The sequence below is a fragment of the Ciconia boyciana genome, chromosome 2 (assembly GCF_034638445.1).
Source record: "Ciconia boyciana chromosome 2, ASM3463844v1, whole genome shotgun sequence".
Lineage (NCBI taxonomy): Eukaryota > Metazoa > Chordata > Aves > Ciconiiformes > Ciconiidae > Ciconia > Ciconia boyciana.
Genome location: NC_132935.1, coordinates 122738272 through 122760255, shown reverse-complemented (window position 1 = coordinate 122760255; position 21984 = coordinate 122738272). Strand labels below are relative to the sequence as shown.

Below are 21984 nucleotides of genomic sequence, written 5' to 3'. Positions count from 1 at the left end.
TACAAGTCACACATAGATAAAGAAGACACAGCTGATCATCTCTAGTGAAAAGTTGGGTATGAGAAACTGGATTAGCATAGGTTTTGTGGCAAAAAAACCCCCTAGGATTCTGTTTACAAGGACAGTGTTTATCAGTCTGGAAAAGGAAAATACAGGCCCTTATGGGGCACTTCTTTATTTATTGCAGACTAGCCAAAGCAGTAGATCGTGCCGGGCTCCTGAAGCCTAGCTTTCTTCCTGCTACAGTTGTGGTGATGTGTGGTGTACCAGAGTGCTTGAATTCATGTCACAAAAACAGATTGCTGTTTCCTAAATTTGTAATCTTACAAGAAAAAAATTAACTTTGGCTGCTGTTAATGTTAAAGGCAAAGGGGAAGTTTCTTTAAATTATAAGATAGATTTGCAACTTGACAAGTGAGGCCCTAAAATCAATAGTTTGTTTAATTTGACCTTGTAACTCAATTTGCAGTAATATTCCTTGATACCTAAGTATGGATTCATATTTATACTCTGAACACCATACAGAAAAGTAATTTCACGGAAGCTAATTTTCACCCATTTTAGTATTTTAGTTTATAAAATATAGATGGAAGATGATTCCCTTTCTGCAGTTTTTTTAACACCTTTTCTGAAATATGTGCTTTGTATCCAAATTCATTGTATGTATTTTTTTTGACAGTAAATGCCATTATAATGTCAATATTCTTCTTCACAATAGATTCTGATAAATTTTCTGAAAAGTGATAGCTATTTAAAATGCAGATTTAGGGTAAGTTTTTCCTTACAACTGCAACTCTTCATCACTAACTTAACTTACCAACAAAGTTGTTAAGATGACTCGTGGTAAAACAAACCCCAGTAAATACAGTGTAGAGAGAATTCTTGGGACTGACAATTATGGTGCTTGAATTTCGTTTGAGCCCCAGAATGTCTGCATACTCAAAAATCTGTTAAACAAGTTAATTTAATGTAACTTTGCATATGTTGTGGTTCAGCTTCATGCTCTCCATGGAATGGTTCGAGAGCAGCTTTTTCAGAGAGCGTTTTGAATGCTGTGTACACAGGAAGAGATGATGGCAAGCGTTACAGTGCCAATTCTGAATATTATTTTGCTGATCATATGATTTCTTTTTAGATATCCTAGCTGTTCTTGTAATACGACTTGGTTCATTGTTCTTTTGCTTTCAAAACAGAGGAGAAACTAGGTCAGTAGGCTATCAGACAAGCTGTCAGAACTAATCTGTGGTTACACTGTGTGCAGTAAAATCCCTCTGCAACACCAAGACAATAGAAAGTGCCTGATCCTTCATGGTACTTACGATTTAAAACTGTACCCATATAAACTATTAATTCTTATATTTTAGCAGGGTTCAAAGTCTTCTTCCAGCTTTTGCTTATTTTGTCAAGCTCTCATTCAACAGCCTTGGTATTTTAGTCCTTTTTTTTTTTTTTTCCTTTTAGACATCAGAACAAGAGACTAAAGGTCTTCCCAGCAAAAAGGGAATTGTGCAATCTATAGTAGGTCAAGGCTACCACCGTAAGATAGTCCTAGCATCCCAGTCAATACAGAATGTTGTTTATAAGTAAGTATGTTTTCCATGGGCTATTTATTTTGTTGTTGTAGCTTTGTTAAGGATACATATCGTTTATCAGGAGTTTTTAAAACTGTCATGGAATAACTGTTCATTTTGGAATTACTAATGTAGTGATGAGAGGGGCATGCTAAAGTGCTTGATGAGTCCTACTTAAACATCGTTTGGATGCCTCCTCTGTGATGGCCAGCAGAGGGCTTAACTGTGTATTCAGTGTAACTAAGAAGGGCATTAAAGCTTCAAATTGATTTATCTGAAATTTACATTTCCAGTTAACTAAAACTGTCCTCTCTTTCTCACTCAAAAAACCATATTTTCAGTAATCCTCTTTAGAAAAGTGCAAGAAGAATCTAGTTGCTCTGCCATAAAACTTCAGGAAGTGAAGTCAAGAAAAACAAGATAACTTCTTGTAATTATGTGGTTGAATCTGCCCATTCTGTTTGGGCATCGTGGTGTACTATAAGAATAGCAAGATACATAAGTCTTCATAAATTAAATGTGCTATATTAAAACATGATTTAATTTTTTTAGGATGATGTTTTCTCTGCATTTGGATCTTTCTGGAGCTCTGCTTTTATCTTTTAATTTAGTAGGATTGCTACTCACTGGTTAACTTCTGTGTCTCTTTAAGTGATGGGCAGTCCTCAGCAATACCTGTAGCCAGTATGGAATTTGCAGCGATTTGTCTAAGAAATGCCTTGCTGCTCCTGCCAGAAGATCAGCAGGAGCCAAAGCAGGAAAACGGATCTAAAACTAGTAATCAGCTGGGGGGAAATACAGAAAACAGTGAAAGCAGTGAAGCATGCAGGTAACCAGAATTGCATATAAACCTTTCTTTTTGTCCCAAGTAACTTTGGGCTGACAGTCTGTGTCTGCTACCTATCCTGTTTGGCCACCAGAAAAAAATAACGTATTTGTAAATTCTCTTAGCAGTGTTGGGATATCCAAGGAAATTGTTCAGCTGCTAATTGTTTTAATTGCTGGTATGCTAATTTAAGATAAAATACTGAGTTAATTCCTACCATTCCTAACAACTTTAGTAAATTAGACAGTGAAATGCTATTTTTCACTGGCCATCTTTTTTTTTCTGTGCTGCAAATTTTGTTTTCCCACACCCTCCCGCCGTGCATATTGGTATTTCTCTAATTGTAACTGAAGTTTCACATGTTACAGTGATTTTGTGTGTGTGTGTGCACGTGCACCATGTACTTGATTCAATATATAAATGTCTAGCAACTCAGTTGTAAACATTTCCCCATGATCAGATTTGACATTCATCAGCCCTAGTACTCTTTGTTATGTTTGTTTTAGACTAGAAATGGGAAACTAGATTTAGAAGATAAGTAGGAAAGCAGCATGGCGCTATTGCTTAATAAATTGCATTTTACAAAAAAGAGTTTAAGAAAAATCTTATTTTTTTTCTCCTCAAAGCTTCAGAAAAAGTAAATTGTAGACAATGTATGTCAAATATTAAATAGCAGGAAGGTGTTTTAATTTTTTGCGTTGATCTGGATGCATTCCAAACTTCCTTTTGAAGGGTAACTTTGTTGGCCATAGCCTGCACTTTCATTAATGCCCATTTTGAGAAGGGAAGAGTTACATTAACTAGTCTGAAAAAAGTAGCTATGCTAGAACTTGAACTACTTAGACTAATGAAAAAAACACAGTGTTTTTGTCAGACCCAAGTACAGATAAATTTTAAGAAGATAAGATCCATTTGTCACACAGCAGGATTTACTGCACATATGCCGTGTTGCATAGGCACAAGGTGCATCTCCATATATTCTGAGGTTGCCTGGGGATAGACTAGGGCTGGGAGTCGGTGGCTGCTACTGCTACAACAATATTTGAAGGCTGTTCTCTGTAACCCTTTTTTCCTAATGACAATCTTTCCTGTCAAGTGACCAAATGATTTATAAACTTTAAGGGGGAGGGAGGTGTTTCTTTTTTGCTTACTGAGGAAGGAGGTTGTGAACTAACTTCCCCTGGCAAGTTGTATGCAGCCCATTGAGATGAAGCTCCTCTGGTTTAAATGATACTTCAGTTTTAAGCTTATGGGACTCACTGAGTGGCAGCAATGAAAACAAAATGGTGGCCCTTACTCAGGCGAGACCTCCTTTTTTGTTTTGTTTTTGGTGGGGTTTTTTTGTTTGTTTCTGGTTTTGTAGGAGTGAGGAAAAGAAAACATGCCCTGTACCGGAAGATCCTTTACTACCTTCTGCTTTCAAAACCACATTCTTTTTCAGCTTAAAAAAAAAAATTTAAAAAGACTCCCTCAAATCTCCCAGTGGTTATTGCCAATTTCAAAATATCCAGCAACAAAGCAGGCTGTGCTTGAATTTGTGTGTGTCACGTTCTGAAAGGTTCTCCAAGGATTTGTTCCTTCTGACAAGGGACCCTCTGTAAGAGAACAGTAAAAGATATAAGGCATTTGAAGAAAATCACACTAATTGAACAGGATGGTTTTGAAGCAAATCCCACTAATTGAGCAGGCTGACTGTGAGACAGATTCTTCTGTTATTCACAAGAAAACAGTGAATACTTTCAGTGGTTAAGGGTATTTTTTAATCTAATTTTTGGCAAAGGCATGAGGTGTATACACTAGAACAGTGTTGAGTATAAATTTCCTTGGAGTCTGTTGCTATCTGTTTTGAAGGTCTAAGTTGGAGTTATCTTACCTGTTTGTAATAAACAGATATGAAACTACATAAATGAAAAAGTTCTTGTTAGGTGGACAGACTCAGTTTCAATTCCAGGTTTTTTTGATCTGTTGTTTCTAAACACTAGTGGCTCTCTCTGCCAAGGTGCAGCTGTTAACCTTCTCTTCAATTCTCATTCCAGGAGGAGGTTGTCTTTCAGCTTATTGGAGAGCAAAGTTGCATACTTTTTAAATAGAGCAAATACTTGCTCCCCCACAAAAGCCAAGTGTAACTTTAAGAAAGTGGAATTTTATTTAAAAAAAAAAAGATATTTTTAAATAATAAGCAGCTAGAAGTCTAAAGGAAGCTGTAGCACTTTGTGGATTATCTTTCTAGAAAATTTATGTAATTGGTTTTTAAGATGTCTAGGGAGAGAACTAGTTTACTGCTTTTCTTACATGCTAAAAGAAGAGAGGCTACAAATGCAGTGAGTTCTGCATCTATTCAGTTTAAAGTTCTTATCCTACATCAAACTTCAAAAATAGCTTGAGGCTGTGGAGAATGGTGTGGGTTGTTTGGTCTGTCAGTCAAATCGTTCCCAGCAAATGTCCCCCTTTTTCTTTCTCAAATAGAACGGTTAGGATAAGAGCATGTGCCTCAACTTCTGCATAGCTTAATTTCCCTGTTTTTTAGGCTATAGAATTTTTGCTGTCCTTTTAAATGGAGTGGATAAATATTAATGCTTATTACACTGAGATTTTTTTAATTAATTATTTATAGTCACTCCCTATAATTAATACCCTGTTTTTATTCTAGCAATAAAAGTCATGAAGGGGATAAATTCATTGCAGCTCCACCTTCTTCGCCTTTGAAGAAACAGGAATTAGAAAATTTAAGGCAAGTAAATAATATTCACCACTAAATGAGCCCCCTCTTAAACTGTGCTATGATTCTGGAGTCATTGCTAGCTTATCTTTTTAGGCACTTGCAATGTTGAATTGTAGCTGTTAGTCTAAGGATGCATTTTTCAAATGCATGTGCTTCCTTTCTTCTGGGCTTTGAGTCCAAGCAAGTAGAAACCATCCAGAATTTCAATTTAGAAGGTAGATCAGTTTGTGTTGGATCCCACTATTATAGGCTTGGCATTATATATTAGGCAAAACTAAAAAAACCAAGTCCCATAAATGACAAAGCTAAAAACCTGACAATGGCTCCTGTGATTGGTGGAAGGGGTGGAAATTACTGTATGGTACCTTTTCCCTTTAAGGCCTTGGTAAGGCTAGTTTGGAATTCAGCCCCCACAACATTATATGCTTGTTGGATGGGAAAAAAAATGAAAGTGATAAAAGCAGCTATGCTGCGTTCAAATGAGAACGGTGCACCTTTCAGCAGGAATAAATCCATAGTTTGCATAAAATAGAAAGAAAAGTTGCCTCTTTCCAGGCATTTGACTTCTTCACTATGGAAGAACATAGGTAAAACATGACTGTAGAGTTTTTCGTGTTCTCAAAGATCCTTAAACTACTTGTTCAGCAGTCTGAGTGCTCTCCAAACAGAGTAACTTCCATGTGTCTAAATAAGTATCATGTTATCTGGAACTTCTTTACTTTTCTCCAACAAGATTATCATTTGCTGGCAATGTTAATTATTTCAGGTGGCTGCCAGCCTGTTGAAAATCTCTCTCACTATAAAGCTTGCACCTGTTTAGAAAAAAGAAATGTGTTTTAAGTTTCCATTATGGACAAAGCATACAGTAATTTCCCACTTAAACTCTTGGGTAAACACTCTGCTTCAGCCTAACCCCAGGTAACCTGTGTTTTTATAATGACCAGCTTAACCTTTACTTTGCTTCACTATGTGTAGCAAATCTACTTGTATTCGTTTAAAAGCAATTTAGCAGGAATCTGTGAGGAGACATTACTGAGACCTTGATTATTTATTCTGAAGTGGTACAAGAGTATGCTACTACAAATAGAAAGCACTGGATTAAAAACAGTGATGTGGGTTGGTTGTGGGTGTGTCTTTTTTTTTTCCTCCTGGCTGTTGAAAATGTGGTTGCCACATGTCAAAATTACGTGGTGTCACATTGTGATTTTTTTTTTAATACATAGTCTTTTTCTTTCACAATCAGCTGTTGTTATCTACTGATGAAACCTGACAACATGTCAGGAAAAAATCAGTTTAGCAAGAATTACACTGCTTCTGGTAAAGAACATCATATAAGGAAAGGAATAGTGTTGATTTTTTTTTTTTTTTTGCAATACTTGCTTTGGTGGTTAAATCCAGAGGACTAGACATCCCTAGAGAGTGATTCTGCTAAAAAGATTTCTAGGTTTCTGCAGATAGCTGTGAAAAGCAAAATATGTTATACTCAAATGTTAGTATATTCCTGTAGTCTTGCTCACTAAGGAGCTATGTGAGAAAATTAAAATTCTCATCTAGTCAGGGAAAATTAAGAAAAAATTCTGCATGTTGGCAAGGATTATCCTGAGGAATAGGTGTCTATTCAATTCAGTTTTTCCCCGTTAAGTCACGGGATTGAAAAACCTCTATTGCTTCTAGAACTGAAATGGGCAACTTAAATGCTTTTTTTCCATGCTTTTGTACAGTTGCACATCCTAATAAGAGTTTAAAATGGCTGACTGACTTTGCCCCTAAATAGTTCTTAAAAATTAAAAATAACATCTAGAAAAGTCTTATGTGTCATATGTATTGTTTGGTACTTGTGCACAAATTAATTGAACAGACTGTTCTCATAATAAGCAGTAATTCAACTGCAGGGTTTTAAAGGCAACAAGCAGAAGTCTGAGGACACCAAATGTTGCTAAGAATTTAAGTGTAGGAAGTAGAAACTCCAGATTTTTCTTTTGATTTTCTTCTAAATAATTCTGCTCCTCACTTCTTCTCATCCTCAGAGAGGCCAATTCCCTTGCTCTGCTCTCAGCCTGTAGTATGTTTCACCATGCCAGAACAACCCAACGCTGTTAGGATACATAGAGAGTAAAGGAGTTCTGGTAGACCACAGTGCTACACTTGGAAAATTTTGTGGATTTTATTGTAAAAATAGAGATGAATAGCAACAGACCTTGTTGTAGCCTTTTTCTCCCTGGATTGAACAACTCTGTGTGAAAATGTTAATTTTCCCCTTCAAAGCAGTTAGAGATAAAGGAATAGTTTGATCAGCCGCTTTGTCCTGAATAGATTTGAACTGCAAGCCCTTGCTATAAGGCATGTCATCCAATTTTACCCTTTTTTCTTTTCTTTTGACTCTTCTGTTGGCCATCTCCAGTCCATCATTATGGTTTGTTTATTTTATTTACTTATGTATTTTTGAAGTGTGCATACCCTAGTATTGTATATGGTATTCCAGGAGCATCACCGACATTGCTAATAATTTCACAGGTAATACTGTAAGGGCCACTATTTCTCACCAACATACGTTGTCTGTTCTCCATGCCTACCCAGTATTGCCTCATTTGTCTACTTAAAGATTGCAGTGGTCTGTTTGTGAGCTTCCAGTATCATGACAGAGCCAATGATTATTATCTGTAGCTGCCTCACTCTTCTTCCTCACTGTCAGCCACTGCATAGTTTGCTGGTGCTGAATTTCCCCATTGAGTAAGCGCTGTTTGCATTCTGTGTTTTGTAATGTTTTCATTTGTTTCGTCTGAAACAAAAAGTAGCACAATAGCAGATATAATTTAAAATAGCTAACTAAGTTTATTTCAGATTAGTGATGCTCTCTAAATGGTTTAGAAGTGCCATTTTTGGTGTCTTCATAGTAAGTTTTGAAGAACTGGATTTGCTCTGGCTCACCCTTTGCCTGAGCCAAGTTGGATGTGTAGTTCGGGTTCTGTAAACTTGCAGTTGGTGTGGGCTGACAAATCTTGTTGCCTAGACCTGCACAAGAGGCTGTTTGACATAATCTGGCAGTTTAAAAAAACATTTTTCTTTTTCCTAGTGCAAAGGCAGTTTTATTTAGGGCATGCAGAGGCTCAGTGATGCTGGAAGTCTGCAGTGCTCAAAGGCATCCTGTGGAGTTTTGGCAGAATCCTGACCGGGGTGAAAAACTAGTTTGTCTTTTCCCTTGTGGGGCAATTCTTCTGCTCTGGTTAGCTGTCAGCTCTCTTGAGCATTTGGTTTAGCCTGCTCAACAATGGATCCTAGTGCGCAAGAACAGTACTGCAGGGAAGAAAACCTGAATATTTTCCTCTTTCGATGGCTGTTGCTGAAGAATCATGCCAGCTGTTACATGGCTTAAACAGCGATGAGTCCTTAGAGCAGAGGAGTAGGTTTCAGTTTTGCTGGACTTAACTATTGTGTGATTGGAGTGCGTCTTGTGTTTGAAATTACACTTTCAGAAATAAAACCAGGCTTTAAAAAAGCTGTGGGAAATAGAAGACACATATTGACGTAAAGGGCAGTAGCAACCAACTCTGCAGGCCTTGACTTGTGTCTAAGGGTATTTAGCCGGTGACACTTAGCATCTCTGCTGGTTTAAACGTTGTGCTTCCTTGAGGCAGAGACAAAAAGAGGATAGTTAGAAGGGGGCTGTTATTACAGAGATTTTTTTCTTCCCCATTACCTCCCCCTCCCCAGTTGCAACCTTTCAGAAATATTTTAGGTTTGGGACTTGAGCTGGGGAAGCTTTCCTCTCCCTCTCTCAAGCTTTTGTATGTGTTCAGATTTGATGTGACATCTGGGCACAGTGGAGAGGAAGTGGGGGGTAGGGAGAAACACTGGAGAAGTTTCTTATCCTGCTTGTGCATAATTAAGGAGCATGCCTCCTGGGAAAGGGGAATAAAGGCACCCCAGGTCCTGCCACAAATTACATGACTTACTGCTGAACCGAAAGTAGACTTGACAGTCGCCAGAAGGTTGGCGGGTAATAGCCCACCTACCAACGGGAGAGTCGAAGGCTCTCCTCCCTTGGATCCCAATGTGACACCCCACTAAGAGGATCCACTTGTCCTCCCTGGAGAAGGACAGGGTCCGTGCTCGCAGCAAGGCGTTGTGGGCAGAGGCTTGTGCCCAGAGGACAAGGCAGCCTGCACTAAATGATGTCTTACGAAGTGGAAAATATCCCCAAGTGCTGTGTTGGGGAGGGGGGGAGTTATAAAATGTGAAACTTAGCCTAATGATGGCATCCTGATGTGGGGTTATTGTTTGAAGATAGAAAATATGAGTAGTTCGGATTTCATTACAGGAACTGTCAGAGATTTTGTGGTTTTGGAAAGATAAGAAAGTCTGTGACAGCAACAAAATGCCACATATCAATCACAGTCTTGGCAGTGGATTACAGCTCTCAATTGAACACAAAACTGGAAATGCCAAATTCTCCAGTGTTTGTTTGTCTCCCTGTGTACAAACATTGTACAGTATAAGAGTGAAATATGTTACAGCTTAATTGATTGCTACTATGTGTTTGTAGATTGTATGTTAGAGAAATCTACAAATCTGCTACCCTTTGCTGCAGCAGAAGGGGAGGGCAGGGAAGTACAAATGAGAGTGCAGGGCAAAAAGAATAAAAAGAGGGTGAGAAAGGAAGACTGCCCATGAGAAAAATTACACATGTGGTGAGGTCCTTCTTTTTTTAATCTGTTATTTATGGTCAAAACTGCAAAGTCTTACTGAGCACACCATGCTGGTCCTTGGTTTATACTGGTAGAACACAATGTATATATCTCCTAATTCAGAGAATGCAACTGGGGCCATAGGTAACAACACTAGCTCCTTTACTTCATAGTTTGACACAGAGACATTATTGAAAGTTTATGATTTATTTCTTCAGCACTTAGAAGAAAGAAATTTAACAGCTGCATTTGGAATCACAGAATTCTCCATTTAACATTGGCTTTCCCCCCCTCCCTTTTTTCTTTTTTTTTTTTTTTTCTTTTTTCCCCTCCAGGTGCTCAATACTTGCGTGTAGTGCTTACGTGGCTCTGGCTTTGGGTGATAACCTTATGGCATTGAATCACGCAGATAAACTTCTTCAGCAACCAAAGCTGTCAGGGTCTCTTAAGTAAGTCTGATGTGGTCATTTCTTCTTTCTCAGCCCTGCTTTTTGCTGGAGAGTTCTGAGTTGAAGTTTCCAGTGTCTGTAGCTGCTTGCCAATTCTGTATCTGATGCAAAGAATTGCTTGGCCCGCTCCTGTTCTTGTTGAAGCCCTGACTAAATGTTCATTGACACGCAGGAACGTGAGTCCCCTCATTTGTGTATGAATTCCATGTAATTCGGAATCTATTGCTGCTTTTGTTACTCTTTGTTAATCTCCAGCTATGGGCCCCATGCAGTGGCAGGACCCTTGGGTCTCTGTCCTGATTCACTGTGGGACTGCACGTGCTCATGTTGGCACAGCACAGGGGGCAGGCATGAACAGCTGGGGGTGGACAGCATCAGCCCAAGCCAGCATACTGCTGAAAGCTCGCTTTATGAAACTACAGCCTCGGAGGGGAAGGTTTGCTCAGTCAGTAGGGTACCAGGTCTTGGGTGTGCAGGACTGTCACTTCACCTGCTACTGTTGCTTATATAGGTTCCATTCTTCAATTTCTCTTTTTCAGTTCTCATTTGGCACTGTATTTTTTTGAAAGATATTCAAAGCTCATTCTGTTTCTACCCACCAGTTCTCATGCATCTCTGCGAATTCAAAAAAGGCAGGTTTAGCCCCATCCTTCTGACCGTGTTTGTGCATTTAATTCCTGTGTCATACACAGGATAAAATATAGCAGAGGTTTTTATGGTAGTTATGATATTTTTCAAAACTGGTCATGTACTTGCGGAAAGCAAGCTAACTTGTGCTTATTTTTATATGCTGGCAGCATACTCTAAAATGGTCCTTGCCAATTAAACTCTTTGGCTCCCATGCTTCAAACTACTGCAGAAGCTCGTCTTTTTGCACACTCATTGTATATCAAGATATTAGAGGAGTTTGCAAGGTAACACATAATTTTGTGAAGGCACTGTTACCATTATGTAATGCAAGAAACGCTAGATGACAGGTTTTTGCTAAGACAGAGCGTCATGTATCTTGGTCACAGGAAATAAGGCTTTTGTGCAGATTGGGAATATTGAACTGTTCCTTAAGTATGTTCCTTAAGTGAAATAAATTGCATGTAGAAAATTACGTTTGATGTATCAGATCTAAGTTGCAGAAGTTATTTTGGATGATTGATATTTACCCAGTGTTTTGTAATTCATTACAACCAACTATACCGTCAGTTTGAAGCGTACTGTATACAGCTGCATAGAACAAGCGTGAGCTTTTTTGCTAAACTTTTGTTTCAGATTAAATATTTGCAAGGGAACTATGCTCTTGATCAACAGGATTCCTTCTGTTCCAAGGCTGAAAAGGAAAGCTGCTGATTAGCTGAGCTGAACTACAAGTGTGAAACATCAGACTTGCTTAATTCTTTTGCAAAACCTGCAGTTGGAAAGGTGTTTGTACCCCATGGACAGGCCTGTATAGTTGCTGTCCTTAGAAATGCAGCTGTCTTACAGAATTAGTTTTATTTTTATTGAATGTAAAGTCACTTAACACCTCAAATTATAGATGTATCCATATCCTGGGCTGTTTTTGTAAGGATTCCTTTTTTAGTTCTCTGAGATAAAGCCATACCAAGGTACTGTCTTTCTGGAATGGCAATTCCTGTGCATGAATGAATTGTCATTACTCAGGTGCAGATTTTTTCACAACATGAGTGTCTAAAAGTAGTAAATGGCAGAACTCGGTATTATGACAATACTTCATAAGCAAGGTAACTTCCATGCAAGTGTTTCAAGTATTAGTTTTCATGTGCTCACATTAAAAACTGCATTCAGTTTGTTTTACATTACAAATTGTGGGGGTTGTTATGCTGACGTTTGTACCTAACCCTTTGCTGTTGTAGGTTTCTTGGGCATTTGTATGCAGCAGAAGCTCTCATCTCTCTAGACAGAATATCTGATGCCATCACCCACTTGAACCCTGAGAACGTCACTGATGTTTCCCTTGGGATCTCTTCAAATGAGCAGGATCAAGGTTAATGAATCCACACTTCATTAGAACTGGTTATGCTTTCAGCTGCCTTCCTGCTGTAACTTTCTATATACAAATATAATGATGATTAAGACATCTTGTTTTAAGACTGTAGGTTGTTTGGGGGTTGTTTTTGTGTTTTTGTTGTTGTGTTTTTGTTTTCCTGGCTTTAGTTCCTACTTAGTGTTTGGTTTGTCTTTTGCATGTTTGTCATTCTTTTGAAGTGGCTAATTCTGTAACATAAATAGAGCTGTATATTGTAGGTAGTTTCTACCTTCAAAAAATTACCTTGTTTGAAGTTAACTTTTGAAAGCTGCTTTTGTTAAATGTGCAATTATGGTTAAGTTTGGGTTTCATACCTTCTCTTCCAGCTTTTTAGTCTCTAAACCAGGCTTTGGAGTGTCAGTGAAGTCTACTTAGTGCATTTAGTGAGAGAGAGCGGGGAGGACTTAGTTAATCTGTATCTTAATCTTCTTGCAGTGCTTCCAGTTGGGAGTGTGTATTCTGTAACAGAAAAATACTTCAGAGCCCATCTGTATAGTTAAGTCTACAGAAGCTCTCCTTTCAGTGACATGTCTGCAGTTTAAACTTCACTGTACTCATCTGCAAATCTACAAGCAAAACATTAAAGATAGGAAGCCTTGAGTGGCGTAAACTCTTGAGCAAACTGATATGTTTTCTCTCTTTAATGTCAGACCATGAAGAAAGAAGCAAATTTGTATCTTTTAAAGCTTATTACAAAATAATACCAAAAGCTCATGGAACATGATGGTTTTTGTGTGTGTGTGTTTTTTTTTCTTTGTAGGGTCTGACAAAGGAGAGAATGAGGCAATGGAATCTTGTAAGTACCAGCCACCATATTCAGCAGAGTACAGGAACTTACTTGGCCAATTTGGAATAAAAGTGTAAGAAAAGAAAGAATTTTTTCTCTTTTATTGCAGCTGGCAAGCAGACCCCACAGTGTTATCCTAGTTCGGTCACATCTGCACGAACAATGATGTTGTTTAACCTTGGAAGTGCTTACTGCTTGAGGAGTGAATATGACAAAGCTCGAAAGTGTCTTCATCAGGTATGGAAAGCAATCTCAAGACAGCTTTAGGGATAAATTTACTTCCTTCAAAGTGCCATTCAGATCACAGCAAATCCTGGTGATTTCATAGCCCAGGCTTATTTGCAGACTTTGCTGAGATGGTGGCTCTCTTCTGTCTTTATGAACCAACCTATATTAGTAACATAAAATAAAGGAATTCCAAAATTCTTACTTGTGTAAATAGTTCAGTACCACTATGTGAAGCATTTTTTTTCCTAGATTGTATCAAAACAGTGGAATATGACTAGAAGCCATTTCACTTTTTCTAAGTTGTTTGTTTGTGTTTGGTTTTTTTAAATGGTCCAATAGTAATTGTTATATTTCAGAGGAGGAAGTTCTTGAGGGCCTTGAGTTTACTTCTCTCTAATCAGTTAATAACTCACCATCTAAACTATTAACTTTAGGGCTGTGAGAACAAACTACAGTTCTGCTGGAGGTATGTTTCTTGCCTGCCTCTTGCCCCAAGAATTCTCAAGTACTGCTTCTGAAACTCTCCGTCTTCACTTAGCCTGTGTCATTTGGTCCTTATGGCTGGGACTGATCTCTTTCAATGATGATACGTTTGTCTCTTTTTGCAGCCATTGCTGTCTGTCAGGAAGACTAATCAGATGCATTGTCGAGCAGCAAACTGAAACAGCAGTCTTCCAGATTACTTCATAGTAGTTGTATAGGTGAACAGGTTCAACTTCTGTGAAGTTCTCAACTGCTTAAGGCAGTTTTCCCTCCTGAGGCCTCTTAGGAATGGGCAGGTGTCTGTGCTTAGGCTCTGTAGCACATGTGTAAAGCCCAAAGGAGTGTAAGGCCATCTGTGGATGTAGAGTAGAGTAGGTCTCTGCATCTACAATAAATCCAGTGCTTTTGGGAAACCTCACACAATTAATTATTTTGTATGCACACATTAATTATTCTGTGCGTGCAGTTACATTGTATGAGGGGGAGCAACGGAGAGCACATATCCTTCACTGAAACGAGCTGTGTGGCTCTCATGGCTGGTTGGGCCCCGCTGAGTGACAGAATAAAAGCCAAAAAAGTATTACAAAGTGTTTAACTTATGAGTGAGATTGTAGGTTTGTTTGCTGAAATGCTGAGGCATTTGAGGTAATTGCTGAAAACTGCTTGTTAAGGTAGCTTTAAAATTGGGTAATTACCAGTTGTCTTTTCTGAAGAGGACCTGAGAAGGACTTCCTAAACCAACAAAACTTACATGGCGGTTCAGAGTTCCTGAGCCAGAGTGGTACAGCAGGTCAGGGCCAGGGTGCTTGCAGAGACTAACCTTTGCATGAAGGGAGAAAGCAGGGATTGATGAACAGGGTATTTCCAGAACTTGGCTGTGGTGTGGGGTTTTGTTGATGGTTTTTTGTTTGGTTGGTTTTGGGGGGTTTTTTGTTTTTGTTTTAGTTTTTTTTAAGGACTAAGGGAAGTGATTTGCTTTGCATTTCAGTCTTCCTAATTCTTATGTTCCCTACTTCCTACCACACCATAAGGAAAGTTCAGATTCTGGATTATGGGGTGCAGATTTTAGAGGGATGAGAGGATCCTCTGTTATTAGTGGTCAAACCGTGTCCCCAGTATGAGCTCCTGGTGAGATCAGGTCTGTCAGGAGCTGCTCACTCCCTCTCTGTCAGAAGAATAGACCCCATGTTACTACTGAGTGTTGAATCTTGAACTGTCAGATGTGAAACACTGTGTAGAACGGTTTCTTTGTGGTTTAGTGGATGGCCAGATCAGCTGATTTTTATTTAGCTTAGTTAACTAAGTGGTTCCTTCTGAGGGAACATCTCCACCATCTCTTTCTTTTGAAAAGATGCAGATACCAGGTACCACAACCAGGTATCCTTGTAGCAAATCATCATCTTGCACCCATTTTTAATACAGAATCAGTCCTGTTACCTTGTTGCCATTTGTGCAGATGTGTCCTCTCTTTCTCAGGAAATTGATAAATGTACAGTTTAATTCTACAAATTTAGAGACAGATGTGCATTTTTCCTGCCCTCTGGACTGGGCACTTATAGAAAAGGTGGACTTGCAGGATTTGGTCTTACTGAGATCATGGGAGTCATCCTTGTACTAGGATAATCAAATGTTCACATTTGAAATGTAGTTGAAAATAGTAAGTTTCAGAGGTTGGGACAGAAATTCTTTCTTACTCGTCATTTTTCTTTCAGTTCATGGCTGGGCATTACCATGCAGAACCACTGGTGTGGTACTTAAATACCAGTATGATGATGATATTCAGTGACCTTGGAAGAGGGAAGGCAAAGGATAAGGAGGAGGGAAATAATATTTTCCTTTCAAAAACCTGGTAGCCTGCTTTCTCCCCCCCCTTTCCCCCCCCTCTTACTTTCTCCACCCCTTTCCCACTAAGATTTAAAAGTGCAGAGGGCCCTTCTGTTGGAACTGAAGGGACTGAGAAGCAGAGTCTGGTGATACGTGGTGTGACTCTGGGTGTAGAAGCTGGTTAGACAGAAAGCAGGGACCTGTCTGGGACGTCTGGAGGCAGCTCTGCAGAGCTGTGTTGTTCTGGAGGCTCTCAGCTCAGGATGCCTGTCAGGTGGAGCACAGGGACCTTCAAGCCAAATTAAATCAATGGCATGTACCCTGTGTGCTGTAGATCAAGAGTAGGGAGTTGGATCCGGAGCTAACGTAGAAGACGGCTTCATTGACTTAATAGCTGAAAAATATTTGTATATGGAAAGCTCATGAATGACCCTTGCTGACTTTGTATTCTGAACTTTGGAGCAGAGGAGGTTACCTTCTTCACCTGTCATCTCACCAGGAAAACACAGTAGATTGGCCCAAGAATTACAGGCTCATATTAACATAAGTATACATAAGTATAAGATGGTGCTGGTAATTGGCATGAAACAGTCTTGCAAGGCAGATAATCTTTCAGTCTCTCCTTGCATGCATAAACATAATAGAGTATATTAGTTTGAAAAAACCTTATCTTAGTTTATGAATTGTTATTTTTTTTGTTAGCTAAGATGATGGTAACAGTCTCATCAAGAGGCATTTTCTTTGAGCTGGATGTTTCTCTTAAGCACTTTCTCTCCCCGCCCCTTTCTTCTTTTTCAATAAGGCTGCTTCCCTGATCCACCCCAAAGAGATCCCTCCAGAGGCTATTTTGCTGGCTGTATATCTTGAATTACAGAATGGTAAGGAATTGAATTTTTTTTCCCAACATTAAAATCCCTAATTTAACACGTAAGCTGCAGTGTTGAATGTAACTTTGTATTTTTAACACTTTGGATTTTTCCTTGAAGTTTACAGCTAGCCCTCATAGGCAAACTGTTGAAACAAATTCTTAAGTTTTGAAATGTTCTGTCAACCTAGATGTGGGACACAAAGGGGAGGAGGGCAGTGTCGTCATTCCTAGTCTTTATATAGAGAGTTGTGCCAGTGTTTGGAATGGCACCCTTTAGGCCCTGTCTCCATTTTACACTGCTATGGATCCGTGTATCCGCACCTTCATTTCCATTGTTTATTGCAGTCCTGTTCTTACACACTCCAGCCTTCCTAAACATTCCTCTTCTGAGCTGAAGTCTTACATACTTTGCACAGAAATCAGCAGTCTTGGATAGGCTCAGTAAAACCCTTGATGAGGTTTATACTATAAAGAGGGCTTGAAAGGCTTTTCATTAAAAGACAACTGCAATCCAAGTTTCCCAAAGAAGCCATGTCAAGGGCTATGTAGCGAGTACTGTAACAAAGCTTCTAATATTGATAACTTTCTCTTCCCAAATCCTTCCTTTTGAAGGTTCACTGTGTTTGGGGAAAAAAAACCCTCTACATAATGGGAAACTGGAAAGATTGCACTTGAATTCTGCAGTGTGAGCAGACTGGTGCAGCTGCACCATTGAAGCTGTCATGGCTGTGGACCTGTGCCCCTTGGGGGTTTAATATCTGAGTGTTGTGAAATGTTCAGTGTGCTTGTTCCCTTCAGTTGTCTTGCATTGCAGGTACTTGAGCATTTGTATTCAGAATTGAGACTTCTACAAAGCTTTTCTTAGAAAGATGTTTCTAAGTCGGAATTTTGGAAACCTTTCTGCAACAAAAGTACAGAGCAGAAGAGAGTAGAAAGTGGGATTTATGTCGCTCACCCCCTTCTAAGTATATAACCAAAAGGAGCTAAAACCATTTTTTGTTCTATAAATGGCAACAAAAGGGCGCATCTCTTCTGAAACTAAAACTTTAATGAAAGAAAAGTAGTTGATAAGAGGGAGAAATGTTCTTTTCAGAACTTAGTGGGTTTTTTCCTACAATTCTATAGGTTTAATTTTTAACAAAGAATAAGTTTTCCATTTATATTGGTATTTATTTGATGGGCCATGCATGCAGTTGAAAATCAGATTTCTTGTTTTAAAAACATGTTTTATATATACCCTTGATATTTGCATTACTGTCTGTAATGTCACATTGTGAGGGCATTTTGTGTGAGATCTAGAGTCTCACTATGTGGATGGGAGAGAGAAGAGCTGCCCTTCAGGAATTTCGAAGGTGCTCTGGTATCCTCTAGCTCTGAGATAAAAGCTCAGTGTCTCCAGCTAAGAACAGGCAGAATCAGGCACTAGTGTTGTTTCACATTTACTTTTATCTAATACTTTTAATGCCTGTGTCAGCATTTCACTGAATAGGAAGACCACTAGTGTACATGGCCTGGGCCCAGGGCTGGCGTGTCAGCTCTGTTCTGAGAACAGTGGTCCATAAGTCATACAAAAGTACTTTTTGTTTTTAATCGAAACTTGTCTTGTAGGTAACACGCAGCTGGCACTGCAGATCATCAAGAGAAACCAGCTTCTCCCTTCTGTGAAAACACTCTCTGACATGCGGAAGAAGCCTGTTTTTCAGCCAGTCCACTCAATCCAGCCCATTCAGATGCCAGCTTTCACCACTGTTCAAAGGAAGTGAGGTTGTGCTTCAACCTGCTGCTGCCCTGCCCATGAGGGCTTGGGATTTTGTATATTTTTTTAACCTAGGACACCTGCATACCCCAATTGCTGGAGTGTGTCATTTATGTAAATTTTTAATAAAACCTGTAAACAAAAAGGCATGCTTGGAGATGTTTGTAAAGGTTATTTCATAAAGGAAGGGCAGTTGGTACCTGTTTTGAATGTGAGTAGCAGTTTACTTACTTACTTACCAAAAAAAAGTAGTTAACCAAGTGTGTAATTCAGCTCTTTTTGAAGAGAATAGATAGGAGGGAAGTGACTGGAAGGAGAATACCATTCACCTGAACTAAAGTCCTGCTGAAATAGCAGTTGAGCTGTTGTGCAGTGTAGAGTCTATGACTGATGTGTTTTGACACATATGTATTCCTGTAAACCTCCTTTGAGGTTTTGCATTCCTTGAAGCAGCAGCTTTTGCCCAACTTTGCTATGTTGACGTAGCTACAGTCCACTACCTTGCAGCAGCTGGGAGTTTGGACCTTGCTGTAGTTAAAGCTGCCCCTTCAGGCACAGGGATGGGAGGGGTGTGTATGCCCTGAGTTTCCTGTGGTTACCTTATTAAGATTATTTTAAGTGCAAATAGCACAGCTCCAGTGTTAACAGGGCAAGGCCCTACCTTTAATCTAAACTATTCCTTAAAATTAGCAGCTGGCCTGAAAGGGTTAGCAGGCCACTGGATCTCAGAGGTGGTGGTGTAAGGACACATTAAGGCCCTTAACAGCCCTCAGCGTGGCACTGCAGCACACTGCTAAGCCATGGTGACTTGTCATTAGTTTGTGTATCATTAATACAAGCCACCCTTGCAAAAAGCCAGTCTGTGCCCCTTTCAAGTTTGTGTGGTCAAGATGGCAGTCTTAGTGTGAGGGAGAGGGAGCTGGTGCTGAGCCTTGTGACCAGGATGCATCTGTTGTCTCTGATATGCTGTTGGGTGGGTGCGACTGACCTGGGTGCTAAGTCAGTGGCCCCTTCTGCTGCGTGAGGGCTGTAGTGCTTCTCTGCTATAAACTAGAGAGGCTCTGCCTGCTTCTCCTGCCTCAGGGGCTCAACGGGTGGCAAGAGCCAGAAGGCAGTTTGCCAAAACAAGAAAGGGGTGAGATGGACAAAAACCTGCTATGTCTGCTAAACCTTTGTCTGTTGGTGCAGCAGGGTGGGGGTGTAGGGCAATGGTTGCAGCAGGCAGTGGGTGCTCTGAAGGGACCAGTGCTGGGGAGCACTTGCTTTAGCTGGATGGACAGTGTTTGTGTTGGGGTTGTTTTTGTTGTGGGGGTTTTTTTACTTACTTTTTGTTTTTTTTCTTCTCCCTGGTTTTCCTTTGTCCTAAAGGAAGGTGGAGTGGTGCAGGTACAGTGGAAGTATGCCTGGCTGTAAGAAGAAGGAATTTTTATTTTTTTTTTTTTTTGGAATGGCAGTTTCCACTTTAGAGGAATACCTCTTTCTTTCAAAAACTTCTGCTCAAACCAAGAGGCTGTAAGACAGCAGCATAAGCAAGGCCCCTCTGGTTACTTATTGTGAGCATAGGAGAAGAGATGAGCCATGCTGCCTTGGGACTTAATCCAGGCATAAGATAATCAGAGCCCAGCATGGAACATAGCATCTCTCCTCACTTCCCCTCCCTGGCTGTTTTGTGTCATTTCAGCTACTCTGAGACTTTGCCCAGATAATCTCCAGGGCAGAGCTGGGATAACACCTTATCTCCCTGTGCTGCTGGCATTGTACTTTGCCTCCCGCCACCACCAGGAAGGTCACACTTTCAAGTGGCCACCTGAGATGCAGGTCCTGCTCTCAATAACTTGCACATTAGGTAGTAGATGTCCTGGGTTTGTCCCCAAGATCTGGAACAAAGAAGCCACAAATGACAGAAGTAGTTTATTAAACAATGTGCAAGTTGTAGAATGAGCACAAGTGTGTGTCCCACCAGCAGGAAGCTAGCCATCATGAAGCAGTACAGCAGAAGGCTTGAGAACTATCCCTTTTCTGCAAGATAACTGCCTTCACTGCTTTTCAAGGCTTTCAGGGTAATGGCCAAGTAGCTGACTTTTTCAATAACCTCTCTATTGCTGTAGGACCCACTCTGTCCTCAGGTAGGGGCAAGCAGTTTAGAAGTATTAGGAATAAAAAGATCCGGGAAAAAGTGTGTAGAAAGCACCTTTCTGCAAGAAGGGAGAAAGGGAGCTGATACAGCCCTCGAGTCAAAGTAGATTAACCTTTTTGTATTTAATCAGAGATGCTCGCTGTGTGGTCCCAGGCCCTGAATAGAGAAGATTCTTCTCTGCCTTCCCTGCCCCCCCCAGGAATGCAGGGCATTCACATGCAAAAGATGCTAATGCCTTGCTTCAGCAGTGCCCACCTCCACCCCGAGGCACTCAACGCTCCCCTCGAGGCTGGGTGAAGGATGCAGTTGTTGTTCCCCAGCTACTGCTCATCTTATCAGAGCTGCATTTGCATGTGAGCAGCAGCATTCAGCCCCAGCTCTGCCCTAACAATGACTGCTCTGCTGCCCTAAGGCAGCTGCAGTGGCCAGAGCAGCTCTGGGATTCCCCCCCTCTGCCTGTAGCACTGTTACTTGAAGAGAGGGGTGAGTAGTGGTGACTTTCAGCTATCGGGTTACATAGTTTTACTATTAACAGAAGGGAGGGAATCTGGGAAGGGAGCAGTCAAGGACCTGTCTCCCTCTCTGGCCACAGAGTCACAGTCCACTTTTTTGCCTTTTCCCTCAGTTGCTTTTAGGCTCCAATAGTAAAGAAGTGAAGGTCAAGTAAAACTGCAAGCTGTCCTGTAGTAATAGCAGGCTGGGCTGTGTGTTAAGTTAGTAAAGTCAATAATGTTTATTATTTTGGTTTGTTCCTCTCCTGCCCTCCCCTTGCCTCCAGGATCTCACCCCTGCAGTCAGGTTACACTCCCTTTCCCCTCAAGCACCATACGTGGAGGTACCCCTGTTGCTACCTCAGCCTCCAATGCCAGCATGGGCTCAGACCTAAAGGTTTTGGCAAGAAAGTGGATGACAGTGACCAGGGCCATGGTGCAAGAACTGTGCAGCACTTGTTCAGCACTGTCCAGAGCCATCTCATGGTGCTCAATGAGCTTCCAGGTTCTGGTTGTCTTCAGGGAGAGAACGCAGAGAAGCCATAGGAATACAGAGTACCACACAAAGCTGGCCAAGTGGGTAGTCTTGAAACTCACCTGAGCAGCCTTTTCCCCCTCCTTCACAGGGTCTTCTCCCTCCCTCCTTTCCACGTGGAGTGATCTGTGTATTGCTGACACATTACCAGCTGCTCCAGCAGGAAGAAAGAGCAATGGTCAAGGATTTTGATGGACAGAGCACAGCATGGTGCTGAGCAGTCCTACAGTTGTACACAGCTGGGGCCAGAAAGCATCTCAGCTTTGAAAAGCTAGTGCAGTCAGCACTTTCAGACACTGGAATCCACCACCACTTCTACCACTGCTGGGAATTCAATCAGTGGCCTTAATTCTCAAACCTTACTTGAAGAGCATCTCCCCATGCTCACCATTTCTTTTCAAACCTTTTCCAAAGTAGTAAGGAAAAAAAGAGCACCTTTCCTGCTTACCCAACTTATGTTGGCAGTCTGCTCTTCAAGATGCATTATTAAATGTTCTGGTAGTTTTGCTTTACACTACCACTCAGAAAAAAGCACTGCTTTCACAGTTGCAAAAGTGAAGAAATGGAAACCTAGAAATAGATCT

At 40.4% G+C, this 21984-nt stretch overlaps 1 protein-coding gene across 3 annotated transcripts in view; it reads left to right on the top strand.

The window, feature by feature from the left end:
- Positions 1-18384, top strand: part of CNOT10 (CCR4-NOT transcription complex subunit 10) — a 64687-nt gene extending 46303 nt beyond the window's left edge. For 2 of the 3 annotated variants that reach the window (XM_072853916.1, XM_072853914.1), the window contains 9 exons: positions 1462-1583; positions 2224-2400; positions 5048-5128; positions 10140-10253; positions 12119-12249; positions 13052-13087; positions 13188-13315; positions 16416-16491; positions 18090-18384. In XM_072853916.1, coding sequence (XP_072710017.1) covers positions 1462-1583; positions 2224-2400; positions 5048-5128; positions 10140-10253; positions 12119-12249; positions 13052-13087; positions 13188-13315; positions 16416-16491; positions 18090-18244 — 1020 coding nt within the window. In that variant the 3' untranslated portion in view covers positions 18245-18384. The remainder of the gene's footprint in view (positions 1-1461; positions 1584-2223; positions 2401-5047; positions 5129-10139; positions 10254-12118; positions 12250-13051; positions 13088-13187; positions 13316-16415; positions 16492-18089) is intronic. The other variant, XM_072853915.1, reaches the window with a different exon arrangement.
- Positions 18385-21984: the final 3600 nt, after the last annotated feature.